General features: G+C 43.8%; 1 protein-coding gene across 1 annotated transcript; it reads right to left on the reverse strand.

Annotated features, from left to right (window-relative positions):
• Positions 1-3,232: 3,232 nt before the first annotated feature.
• XKR7 (XK related 7) lies at positions 3,233-12,226 on the reverse strand. Its single transcript, XM_063425634.1, has 3 exons — positions 11,892-12,226; positions 5,910-6,109; positions 3,233-5,386 (listed from the first exon to the last, which is right to left on the reverse strand). Exons 1-3 carry the CDS (start codon positions 12,224-12,226, stop codon positions 4,437-4,439), a joined length of 1,485 nt encoding a protein of 494 aa, XP_063281704.1. The 3' UTR covers positions 3,233-4,436.
• Positions 12,227-12,739: the final 513 nt, after the last annotated feature.

The raw sequence follows: 12,739 nt of genomic DNA on the forward strand, positions 1-12,739 counted from the left end.
ATCCAGGATCGGCCATGATTTTCAGCGACCAACCCTAGTGAAAATCCGTCAGGAAATCCTGTATTATAAATATTGTCATACTCCGTGATATATTGCTTTTCCTTATTGCCGTTACATCAACAAGCAATGTGCCGGAATGAACCAAAGTCTTGCAGAGCGTGGCAGGGAGACACACAGACTGCAACGGCTCTGCAGAGCACTGCTCTGTGTACACAATGCAGAATATCGTACCCGACCAAGCAATCATCAAATATATTAAACAGTCACTAGAATGAATTAGATAACATCTAATAAATTCTTCAAGGTGAAACAGAACAGAAATAAATTTAAAAAAAATAAATTACAAAAAACACATCCATGCATTTACACTGTGTATATAACTGATCTCAATGACTATACGTACATAAAATCTGCTCTTCTATAGATACACTCTCAGTTACACATAGTATATATTTTTACACAAATAAATACAGTTCATATAAAAAAGGCTCATTTGTGTGTTTCTTCGGCCATAGTGGGCAGGAGGGGTAGGGGGAGCTGATCCTATGCCAGACACAAAGTGTCAGCGTAGTAGAGACCTATAATAATCCAGAACAGGTGATTATAACAGATAAAACACATCAACTAGCACTGCCTAATGCAGTCATTCCCAGCTATGGTAGGACCAGACAAAACAATGAAACACAATCTCAGGATTAAGAAAGCAAGATAGAGAGGATTTAACATTTTAGAAAAAAAAAATACAGATTATACAAAGAAAAAAAAAATCAGGGTTTGGGAAAGTCAAAGAGAGAAAAAATCCATATCTATTATAGACCTAAGCAGAATATTCAAAGAATAACGGTTCAAATGAATTAAATCTGAAATAAATATTGAAATACCTCAAATATATGGATTTAGAATTAAAATACTTGTTTATAGCTAATTTATTTTCGTTTTTATTTTAATATTATTTACACTTTACATGTGTACGTTAAAATGGCAAATTAATAATTTGCACTTATGGGCATGTTTTCTAATGAATAGTTTAAAGAACCGATAACTAAAAATAATATTAAAAAAAAATAACATTTATAGTATCATAAATGGCCATTTTCAAATTAAAACAAAAATCAAAAAATCATGGAAAATTAAAACAAAAGTCACAATTTGGCATCACTAGAAAAAAACCAAACGCTATGTGTAGTCCTATAAATAATTATAAAATATATGAAAATCATGGATTATTCAATCCATTGGTAAATAAAAAAAAAACGAAATAAATACATTTATTTGGATTAAATATTAATTGAACATAATATGTGGACAAATAATTAATATTTTATTTATTTGAAGTTAGAATAGATATATCTTTGTCCCCTTTGTTTTAGTCTGTATGATATTACAAGGTTAAATTACTAAACGGAGAATTGTAGGGTGCTGACAAGGTATATGCAATTTGTAATCTGAAATAGTCAAAATAGGAAGATTGTCGTTTATTTCTGAAGCTCAATATTTTGGCTTACAATATGCAAATTGCTTGCCATTCCTCTACAATTCACAGGGTACTAAAGTGAAAATTGTAAGTGAATTTCAAATTTAAGGACAAAACAGACAAATTGAAAAAATATCCCCAGTTCTTCATTTTAGCCTTAAATTTGAAATTCCCTTTAGTTAGTAACTTGTGAATTGTAGAGGAATTCTCGCGGGTTCTCACTGTAGTGAATATCCTGCCAGTGCATCAGGCCCTTATGAACCTGAGGTCCATTTAATGAGCCATGATATGTCTAATTATCATGCTTTTAACTATGATTACTACAGAGCTATATGTTAATTATCACACAGAGGTTCTGGTGATCCGTGGCAATTTCTGAAAAATTAGTTTTGCAACATCATAGCTTAATCGCAACTCTGGTCCATCATATGAACGAACGCATATTATTATCCATCAAATTTCAAGTTTGACGCAATTCATCACAAATCACATTGATATTGTCCGTGTGATCTGAAAAAAAATTTGATAATGAACAGAGCATACAAAACTGTCTGTGTGTCATGTAAAGAAAATCAAACGGTTTAGCAGTTTGTGATATTTAAAATAAAACATTTCAATGAGTCTTGCACCAGTAATCAAACGTAAGCATCAGATATTAGACTTGTCCACAAATTCTTTTCACCTGATATGAACAAATCAAACTATGACCCAATCAAATTGATCTGTCCGGGATTAACCTGTGGAGTTTTACCCACTCACTCAGCAGCTAAATCCTGGATGATTCCATTCGTTTGGGCATAGATTAAAAGGCATGTGATTCGTTCGTGCCGACTGAAAAGAATGTGTGCACAAGTCTACCGGAATATAAGCAGCCAATGAGGAATAGCGGGTCAGATGTATGCTGGGGAAATGTTTTAAACGTGAGACAGGAATTAGAACTTTTAATTCCAGACAATTCCGACTTCAGTAAATAACTCTAAAATATTACTCACAGTTATGGGCAATTGTTTGGAGTTTGTTGTAACTACTTAGCCACGATTTTATTTTTTTGCATTTCCCAAATTTTTCAATAAAATTGGTTATGTGATTATATTAAAGGAACACTTGAGTACAAAGATGTATTCCTAACACTAAAGTGTCTCTGAAAGAAAATGTGAAAAGTTGCAAGGCTGAAAGGAGGGCAGAAAGGCTGGGTTTACAGAGCCCAAGAAGTTAGTAATAATTTGTTTTTTTGTGAAAATTTAATAAAAGTAACCTAGTCTACACCTTCTAAACATGTATAGTTATATTTAGTGAATTTTTAGGATTTTTGTCGGTATAGCATGCAGTTATTCAGACCCAGAGTTTGGCAGTAGGGCTTAATCTATGTTCCATAACCACTTTAGCTTACTGAAGTGGTTATGATGCTAAGATCTGGACAGTGCAGAATTATAACCAGCTCCACCAATAGTTCCAGGCTGGCTATGTCGATTTCATCTAAGATCTAAGGGTGGTGTGCACAACCTGGTCAGAGCTAATAGGAGAATGGTGCACACTTCAAAACACCACCCGGTGATTCCCGAGCGGTGCAGACAAAACCCAGCAAACCCATATTAATAAAGAAATTGGACTAGGAATGGGAAGATGGTTTGATGGTTCAGGCAGATATATTAGGATAGGTTTGGTTCCAAAAGAACCTTAATAAATCTGTCTTAACCAATTTATGAGCTCAGTCCGATTTCTGTATCGATTCTGAGCCCCCGGGGGAGAGACAAGTCGAAGATATCGCAAACAGCCACACATAGCCCTGTTCATTGAGTAAACCATTATGGAATATGGCAGTAATATGGTAACAGACAAGTGACACTGATCCCATAAACTCCCTGTGGGCAATAGTTTAAGATAACTCTTTCTTCCTGGTGTAGGAGGTGCGGGCACATCATTAGTGCACTGAGAAAACTGGGAAGATGTATAAGGTTTTTTGCATCGTTTTTAATGCATATTCAGGGCTCACAATGTCCACTCTCCACTAGCTATTATTGTCGAGTGCACCCTAAATGTCTGTGCTGTTTGGTTTATTCACTAGGCAGTGATTTGTTGAAGTCAGTTGGCAATCATATGCCAACATTTTCGGGAAGAAAAGGTGAAAATATGGCAAATAGTTTTAAAAAAATATTTATAGGGATATATACATCAATACTGATTTAAATTAGATGTTTTACACTCAAGTGGATCCTTGCTAGCACCCATTGGATCTCTACACATGACCTAAGAAGAAAGCAAGGGGTAATCTTGTTTTTTGTACGCCCCTACAGAGGGTTCTTGTAAGGAACTATGGCTGTTTTAACTGTGCAAATGAGAGGGAATATGCTGAAATCGGGTAAATATGATCAGATTTTAGAGTAACAATGTATATTTTTAGTTGTTATGGTTTTGTGTGAAGCCAGCACACTGTTGTGATAATATTAGCAAGTTTCCAGACAGTTGACCATAACCGTATGTATACACACGCACACTGTTACCCTTTTACACTTGGAGGTGAGTTGTGTACAACAAATATTTATCACATTTCTAAACACACATACTTTTCCGCACATAATTATGAGTAGAACCTAATAGACCCAAGTCCGAAATTTCTCTGTCAACCTGGGTTTGGTCGGCTCTCTTTTCTACCACTGGTACCGTAACTTAACCTTGCTTCATAGAACATGGCTAAATATATTATACCCACTTTGAGCCAATGAACAAAGCTCTTTAGTTGCTCCGTGAATTCCTCATCACTCGAAACCCTACACAGGCTCAACTCTATGACAATCTTGGCAGCTTGTCATCGCTACACACTCCATGCTCTTCCAATCGTGCCTAAGCTCTGCTACCTCATTAGACCTCCTGACGCTCTCCAGAGCTTTCCATGACCTTTCAGTCTTCGTAGCACGTTTCCTGCTAAACAGTCTTTATAACACGCTAATTCTAGAGCAGGGTATCACACAGTGGTCTCATATTCTGTGAGCTCGTGGGGGTTCCCTAGACTGCGATACTGAACACGTGGAGTAGCAGGGGAGGAATATTCCAAGGCTAATATAGTTTTCCGCAAACGTCGGTCAATGAAGTGGGCATCCCAGGCTGGGTACTTTTTACGTGGAAGATCTATACGAATGACAGGTCCCTGTGCTCTGGGAACACGTGTCACGGGGGTGTGGGGTGCACTAGAACGTACTTGGAAGACTGGGCCACAACTGTCCCTGTCTCTGGGTACCCAGTCTCTCTCTTGCCCTGTAGTCCGTGGCAAGGTACGAGGGAGGCTCTCAGAACCTTCTGTAGGAGGAACTCTGGAAGTCTCAGGTACCTCTGTAAGCACACACGGGCTACTTGATTGTCCAAACATAGGTCCGTTTGGGTGCAAGAGGCTGTAATAAATCAACATGAAGAATACACCAAGAGCAAAGCTGCACAGAACAGAGCAAACAATAAGAAGGGCGTAGAAATCGCTGGGCAGTGTGGTGCGATTGAAATACCACAGACCTGTGAGCACCGCATTCTCTGTCAACACAATGATGTAATATATGGTCATACGGTAACGGGTCTGACCCTCTCGCACATTGAACCAGCAGAAAATGTAGATAATGCCCAACACCATATTGTAGATAATTTCTTCCCAACGGGACATGCAGAAATCTGTCTCCCCTTGGATGATCCAGAAGGTCATTAGACACCAGTGAGTGACGATGAAAATCCCAAAGTAAAGGTGGAAGACTGAAGCAAACAGCGAGAAGGCCAGCGCTCGAGCGGCAATTGTGAAGAGATGCCAGAGAACCTGAACCACAGCTCCCTTGTAGGACATGGGCAACTTATCATCCCGGGAATCTCTCAACACCTTCTGATAGGATGCAATCATCCAGGCAAGGGAGAGAAGTGAAGCAGAGGCAGAAAGACCTAGACAAGAGGGTGGGTTGGAGTATAAAGAAGAAATGTTATCAAATGGACCATTGTTGAAGACATGCATACCTCATAGGGAGAAATAATAACAGGGATGGAAAGTGGTTTTGCCTGTTGTCAACTCACAGTATTTTAAAGGGACACCCGAGGCACCAAAACAACTTCATCTAAATGAAACGTTTAACCCCAACAGGCAACTTGGTAGTTAAACAGTTCGAGAATGGTTTAACCCTTTGGGGTAAAAGTACTTCAAGGGCCATCCTGGCACCAAAACAACTTAATTAAGATGAACTTGTTTCGGTACCTGGAGTGTTCCTTTGAGGCTGTATCTACCTTTTGGAATATCCCTGCACTATGGGGTCTGTTCTCTAAACATGCAGATTGCAGTCACTTTACACATTTCAGCACAGTATACAAATCGCAAGTGAAATCTTACTAATTAAGTTCTGTTGTGGTAAGGACTTTATAGTGTGTGACACACTTGGGTATTGTGTTTTAATAAATAGTAGAGGACACTCACCCTGTAACGGCTCCACGTGACCTTGTTGCACCATGATGCAGAGCTGTAGCACCAGTTGGGGGGCGCTCTTGAGAAATGTCTCCAAGAGGCGCAACATACTAATATCTGCACTCTCGAACATCATCCGCCAGTAAAAATGGCGACTCAACTGCTCGGTCTGCCAGCGGCTCTGTAGGCCGAGGTACAGAGCACGCAGGTACCTGTGGGAAGATGGTGGACAAAAGACTTAGAAGAGACACGAGTACATGCACAGAGAACATACAAAAATAACATGAGAAATAATATATAATTGTCACTTTCACAGGAATGTTCTACACAATCACAAAGAATTTTACAAAAATTATGTGTTTGTCTGTGTACCTATCTGTACATACATACCTATCTTTGTTCTATATATTTATTAAACATGCATGTTCTGTATGTCTAGCTATCTATCAGTCCAAGTTCTGTTACAGGGACACTATAGTCACTAAAATAACTTTAGCTTAAAAGGACACTATAGTCACCTGAACAACGTCAGCTTAATGAGGTTGTTCAGGTGAGAACTATAGCTCCCTGCAGCCTCTCTCATGTAAACACTGTATTTTCTGGGAAAATACAGTGTTTACATTGAAAGCTAGGAACACCTCCAGTTGCAGTCACTCACAGTGAACCAGAGGGACTTTGGAGTTGATGGAGGCATAATATGCCTCCATCCACTCAGATCTGCGGTCAGCAGAGCACAGGGCAGCACTGTGCACAGCATTCTGTGATTCAGTATCTCCTCCCTCTGCATGCAGACACTGAACTTTCCTCAGAGATTCATTGATTCAAATCATCTCTATGAGGAGATGCTGATTGGCCAGGGCTGTTTTTGAATCATGCTGGCTCTGCCTCTGATCTGCCTCCTTGTCAGTCTCAGCCAATCCTATGGGGAAGCACTGTGATTGGATCAGGCTATCACATGTCAGCAGACTGCTTGTTTTTCCTGAGTCTAACAGCATGCAGTTTTACAGCTTCTGGCTAGAATACAGTAAGATTTTTTACTATGTTTATGGAGGCATGAGGGGCCCAGGGGGGCTAGATAGTCGTGTTAACACTATAGGGTCAGGAATACATGTAGTTGCACTGGTGACTATAGTGTCCCTTTAATGAAGCAGTTTTGGTGTATAGATCATGCCCCATGCAGTCTCATTGCCCAATTATCTGCCATTTAGGAGTTAAAATAATTTGTTTATGCAGCCCTAGGCACACCTCCCTGCATGTGACTTGCACAGCCTTCCTAAACACTTCCTGTAAAGAGAGTCATCTAATGTTTACACGTCCATTACTGCAAATTCTGTTTAATTTAGAATATCTAATCTCCTGATCTGTTGCTAGACCCCGCAGGAGACTCCTTTATGTGATTAAAGTTCAACTTACAGAGCAGGAGTTAAAAACCTTTACAGTAAACTACATCTGATTGAAAATAAAACCATTGTGTTTTCATGCAGGCTGTGTCAGTCACAGCCAGGGATGTGGCCAGGGCTGTATAAACATGAACAAAAGTGATTTAACTCCTAAATAGCAGAGAGACTTCAGAGGCATGATCTATACACCCAAACTGATTCATTGAGCTAAAGTTGTTTTGGTGACTATAGTGTCCCTTTAATCTATCGATCCACCAGTGTTCCACCAGTGTTATGTCTATTGGTCTATCTATAAGTGTGTTTATATGTCTACATATCTATCTACTATGTTCTATCTACTGATACTTTAAATCTATTACGTTCTAATGTATATCTACCCAGCCATCCCTTTCTGTGTGTCTCTCTCTATTAATCTATGCAGCCCTTCAATCCCACCTGTACCTTAGCTGTAGTATCATTATATTTGTGCATCATGATCGTCTCTATTGCAGAGGATATCATGATGTTTTATATGTATAAATCCTTCTTTCAAGTTCACAATGTCATCTTTATAGCAGAATTATTTTACCAAAAAAAACAAAAAAAAAACAGGTAAGGTCTGGCACTCCAGTCAAAACATTACAACTTATCGAGGGTTGGTATAGACAGGCTCAACTTTATTCCATGATTTAGCAACATTGACACAAAAAAGAACATTCTAAAAGTTAAAAAAATGACATTAAGGCGTGGCCTAACCACGGTAGCGGATGGTCGCAGGTTTGCTGAGCTCCGGGCCAGATAACGGGAAAAACCCTCTGAAAACCCTTAAATTTGGGCCAAACCCGACCCGAATAGCCTCGGCTACTCATCTTAACGAGATGGGGCGCAAAACGAAGAAATTGAAGCCTGAAAAAACCAACCCGGGCACGCATATCGGTGAGCTGTGGCGGAGGGCCCAAGAAGCCTCTACCGCTAACATGGCGTCCCTCCATGGGGGTTGTTCGGACTTCTACAGCGAATCATCTGACGACGCGGAAGGGGAGCTCACACAGGCAGCCCTCAAATCGCCACCGACCCGACACCAACCTCCAACACCTGCCGCGGCCGTTACGCCAGTGAGCATGGAGGCCATCCGAGCCTTAATGGCAGACCACCACAAAAAAATAGCGGAGGAGGTGGCCTCGATTCGGGACACCCTGACAGGCCTCAATGGACGACTAGGGGCGGTGGAGCGCACCACACAGACCCATGAAACGCAACTCCAGGAACTACGGCGGGAGGTTGGAGAAATGAGGAACCTTTCTAGGCAACATGAGCTGCGGTATGCGGAGATGGAGGACAAACGCCGGCTGAAACATCTCAAGATCAGGGGTGTAGCGGACACTATAACAGACTCCGAACTCCCCCATTTTGTGAGACGGCTCCTTACGGTAATGCTCACTCCAAAACAAGCCAAAGCGGTGATGCTGGAGGACATGTTCCGCATCCCAAAACCAGCTAAGGCTCCAGAATTGGCCACCCGGGATGTCATCCTACAGTTTCAGGCCCGGAGGGATAGAACCGCAGTCCTGTCGGCGGCCAGGGCCCAGCCGACCTACCCCTTCGAGGGCATGACTTTAATGTTTTATGCAGACCTGTCGGGGGCAACGTTGGCCTGGAGGAGATCCCTGCAACAGCTCACGGCACTCCTACGGGAGCAACATATTACATACCGCTGGGGCCCAGCTCACACCTTGCTGATAACGAAAGGCGACGACACGCACAAACTGCACTGCATACAGGAGGCGCCGACGATCCTTGGGCTGCTCGGCCTCCCTCAGACCATACTACCCCAGCCCGCACCCAAGGGGAGACGCCCGAACCCTCCAAGCTGGGAAACTGCCAGCAGTGTTGAATTTGTACCCAGAGGACAAGCCGGTACATCCACCATTTCTGCCACAACCTGAAGGCTTACATGAATCTCTGGGACTTTGCCCCACCATGAGGGACTTTCACTATGGAGACTGTTGTACATTATTTTATTATACAGCCGACGACGAACTCACTCTCGCCAGGGCACAAACGGCGAAACCCCGCCGAACTGTTAGGCTACACCAGGCCCGAACTCTCACTGTTAAGGTCTATGAGATTACGGAGCTGGCAACTCTAACATTGTTTCGAGCACGTTAGACCAAGCAGCCTGCATGTTCTCTGGACTCTTGTTTATGTTTCTGTTATCCTGTTGATGTCATGTTCACTATGTGAGGTAGGGACCGCCAGGGCTTGCACCGCTCTCAAAACCACCGGCAAATGCTGGCGGGACCAGACTTATTTCTTACTGCCGATACCCGCACAGGCTACTATCTGCTTACATTTAATTTTATTTAATTTTATTTTATTTACACCATAGCGGGTGACCATCATGCGTTGCCTTAACCTCAGCAAATCAACACTGCCACATGTACAACTCATACCCGACATAGATTGCCTAATGTCTACGAAACTGCAATACTGGGCATATCAAAGTGAGAATTGACATAGTATACACCAGACCCCAGGGGTAACTCACCCATTGTCTGCTTAGCTTGACATAGAATCCTACTTTACTGCATAGACCACACCGCGAGGGCTACTCCGTCAGATGTTTAATTTTTCGATAGCTTATAATGTTACTAGCTCCCCGGAGAGCCCCACACACGAGCACATTACCTGCACGAGCACACTCCCGCAGGTCAGTGTACCCGTACAAGGAACACATTCACACACGTTCCCTCCTAGCCTTTAGACACACCGAACTCCAGGAACCTGGGGGTGCTTTCCACACGCGCCATCTCATCGCGCTGTTGGGCAGAGATACCGGGCTACGAGGGCAGAGCAGGCACACTGTCCTCCCATGTACGTTTAAACGCAAAGAATGGTAAAATCTAATTTCTTTTTTATTTTATTTTTTTTCCTTTTATGCATTTCACACACCAGTCAGTTTCTTAGCACTGTCATGTTATGTATATCTTAAGGAAATCAAGATATTTCACCTTGTCTCTGTTTGGATATTACTGCAACCTATATGTCCAGCTAGCGACCACCAACATGTGAAAATCTTACGGCATTTACCGTTGATAAGTTCTTGTCATATACTTCTTAAAAAAAAAAAAATGTGCATTGAAATAACTGCCATGTTGTAAATGTCTATTGAAAAATGTGAACGAGAGCTGTTGTGGCTTAGTTTGCAAAGTTGTTCACCACTTGCACGCAAAAATAAAGAATTTAAAAAAAAAAAAAAAAAAATGACATTAAAAATCTAAATTGACAGAAGGGAAAAAAACAAGATAAAATAAGTAGTTGGTCACTTTTTTTTTGTCTACCCAGCTCACAAATATAAAGTAAGCACTATAACGTTCATGCCACTCGGGATAACAATGCAAATCCTTTCTCTTTATAGGGTTTCGAAAGAGCTGCCAAATTCAACGTATTTTGGATTTATTTTTAAATTAGGCTCGCACTGACTATGCTAACCCCATAATTTTAAAAATATTTTGAGCTTACTGCAAAATGTTCACATTGGATGACTGAGTAACATGCCACACGATTTAGCTACGTGAGAATACTCCAGGAAATGACAACTTGTTACTAGCAGAAATTCACTGGATTTTGAAAGCTTAAAACTTTTGAAAATGTAAGTTTATTTGCAGCCAGATATACCCAGTCACAGAATTACAAACGCTCAGCAAACCACAAAACATACTTCTTGCCTTCACCTTTGCCTAGAGGTCCCACCTCACCCTCCCTATTTAATTTCTTCTCCTCTCCATCATACCCCCCAAATATCCTAACCCCATCACCCCTATCTTTACCCCATCACATATCTCCTCCATCATTCCCTCGCCCATCTTTCCCAATCCAATCTCTGCCAAATTATATAATTTTCCTTCATCCCATCTCCCATCACTCCTCATCCCATTGTTCCATCCTACAATCACACTCCCATCCATCTGTTCTCCATTCCATCTCTATCCCTCTATCCCACATATGTCTCTACATCCTTTCACTGCTTCCTCACTATCTCTGTCTCCCCATCCCATCTCCCTGAACCCCCATCCATCCCATGTCTTTGTGTCTCCCCATCCCATGTCTTTGCCCCCCCCTCCATCCCATGCACCCCTCCAGCCCATGTCTCTGCCCCCCCTCCATCCCATGTCTCTGTCCCCCTCCCCTCCATCCATCCCATGTCTCTGTCCCCCCCTCCATCCCATGTCTCTGTCCCCCCTCCATCCCATGTCTCTGTCCCCCCCTCCATCCCATGCACCCCTCCATCCCATGTCTCTGTCCTCCCCCTCCATCCCATGCACCCCTCCATCCCATGTCTCTGTCCTCCTCCCCTCCATCCATACCATGTCTCTGCCCCCCCCTCCATCCCATGTCTCTGTCCCCCCCTCCATCCCATGTCCCTGTCCCCCCTCCATCCCATGCACCCCTCCATTCCATGTCTCTGCCCCCACTCCATCCCATGTCTCTGCCCCCCCTCCATCCCATGTCTCTGTCTCCCTCCCCTCCATCCATCCCATGTCTCTGTCCCCCCCTCCATCCCATGTCTCTGCCCCCCCCCCTCCATCCCATGTCTCCCCCCGGGGTCCCTCACCTCCACACCTGGCCGAGCTGTAGTAGATGCACGGCTCCCTGCATGATCCAGGCCCCCAGCCGGCAGCAGGTGTTAGTGGCCCCCGGGGGCCCGCGGTCGGTGATGGCCCAGCTGAGGCTGAGGCTCTGTGTGAGCAGGGAGGGCCCCAGGACCAGCAGCACGGTGGGCCAGAAGCAGGCGAGCCGGCGCTGCCGCAGGTAGTCCACAGCCAGCCACAGGTCGGAGGCTCCGTCCGAGAAGAAGACGAGCAGCGCGGCCAGCAGCCACAGGCCGTCCCGGAGCGAGTACCGGGGGCCCCGGGGAGCCACCCGCGCGCCGTCCGACTCCGCGGCCATGTTGGGAGGAGCCGACTTCCGGGGGCCACACCTAGACCGGGGGACCGGCACCGAGCCGTGACGTCAGAGGGGGAGGGTGACGTCAGAGCCGGGGAGGATGGAGCTCCCTGCTAAACCATCATCCCCATCATCCCCACCTCCATCCCCATCATCCCAATAACTACCTCCATCCCCATCATCCCCACCTCCATCCCCATCATCCCAATAACTACCTCCATCCCCAGCATCCCCCACCTCCATCCCCATCATCCCCATAACTACCTCCATTCCCATCATCCCCCACCTCCATCCCCATCATCCCCATAACTACCTCCATTCCCATCATCCCCCACCTCCATCCCCATCATCCCCATAACTACCTCCATTCCCATCATCCCCCACCTCCATCCCCATCATCCCCATAACTACCTCCATCCCCATCATCCCCACCTCCATCCCCATCATCCCAATAACTACCTCCATCCCCATCATCCCCACCTCCATCCCAATCATCCCCACCTCCATCCCCATCAT

Source organism: Pelobates fuscus, chromosome 6 (assembly GCF_036172605.1).
Source record: "Pelobates fuscus isolate aPelFus1 chromosome 6, aPelFus1.pri, whole genome shotgun sequence".
Lineage (NCBI taxonomy): Eukaryota > Metazoa > Chordata > Amphibia > Anura > Pelobatidae > Pelobates > Pelobates fuscus.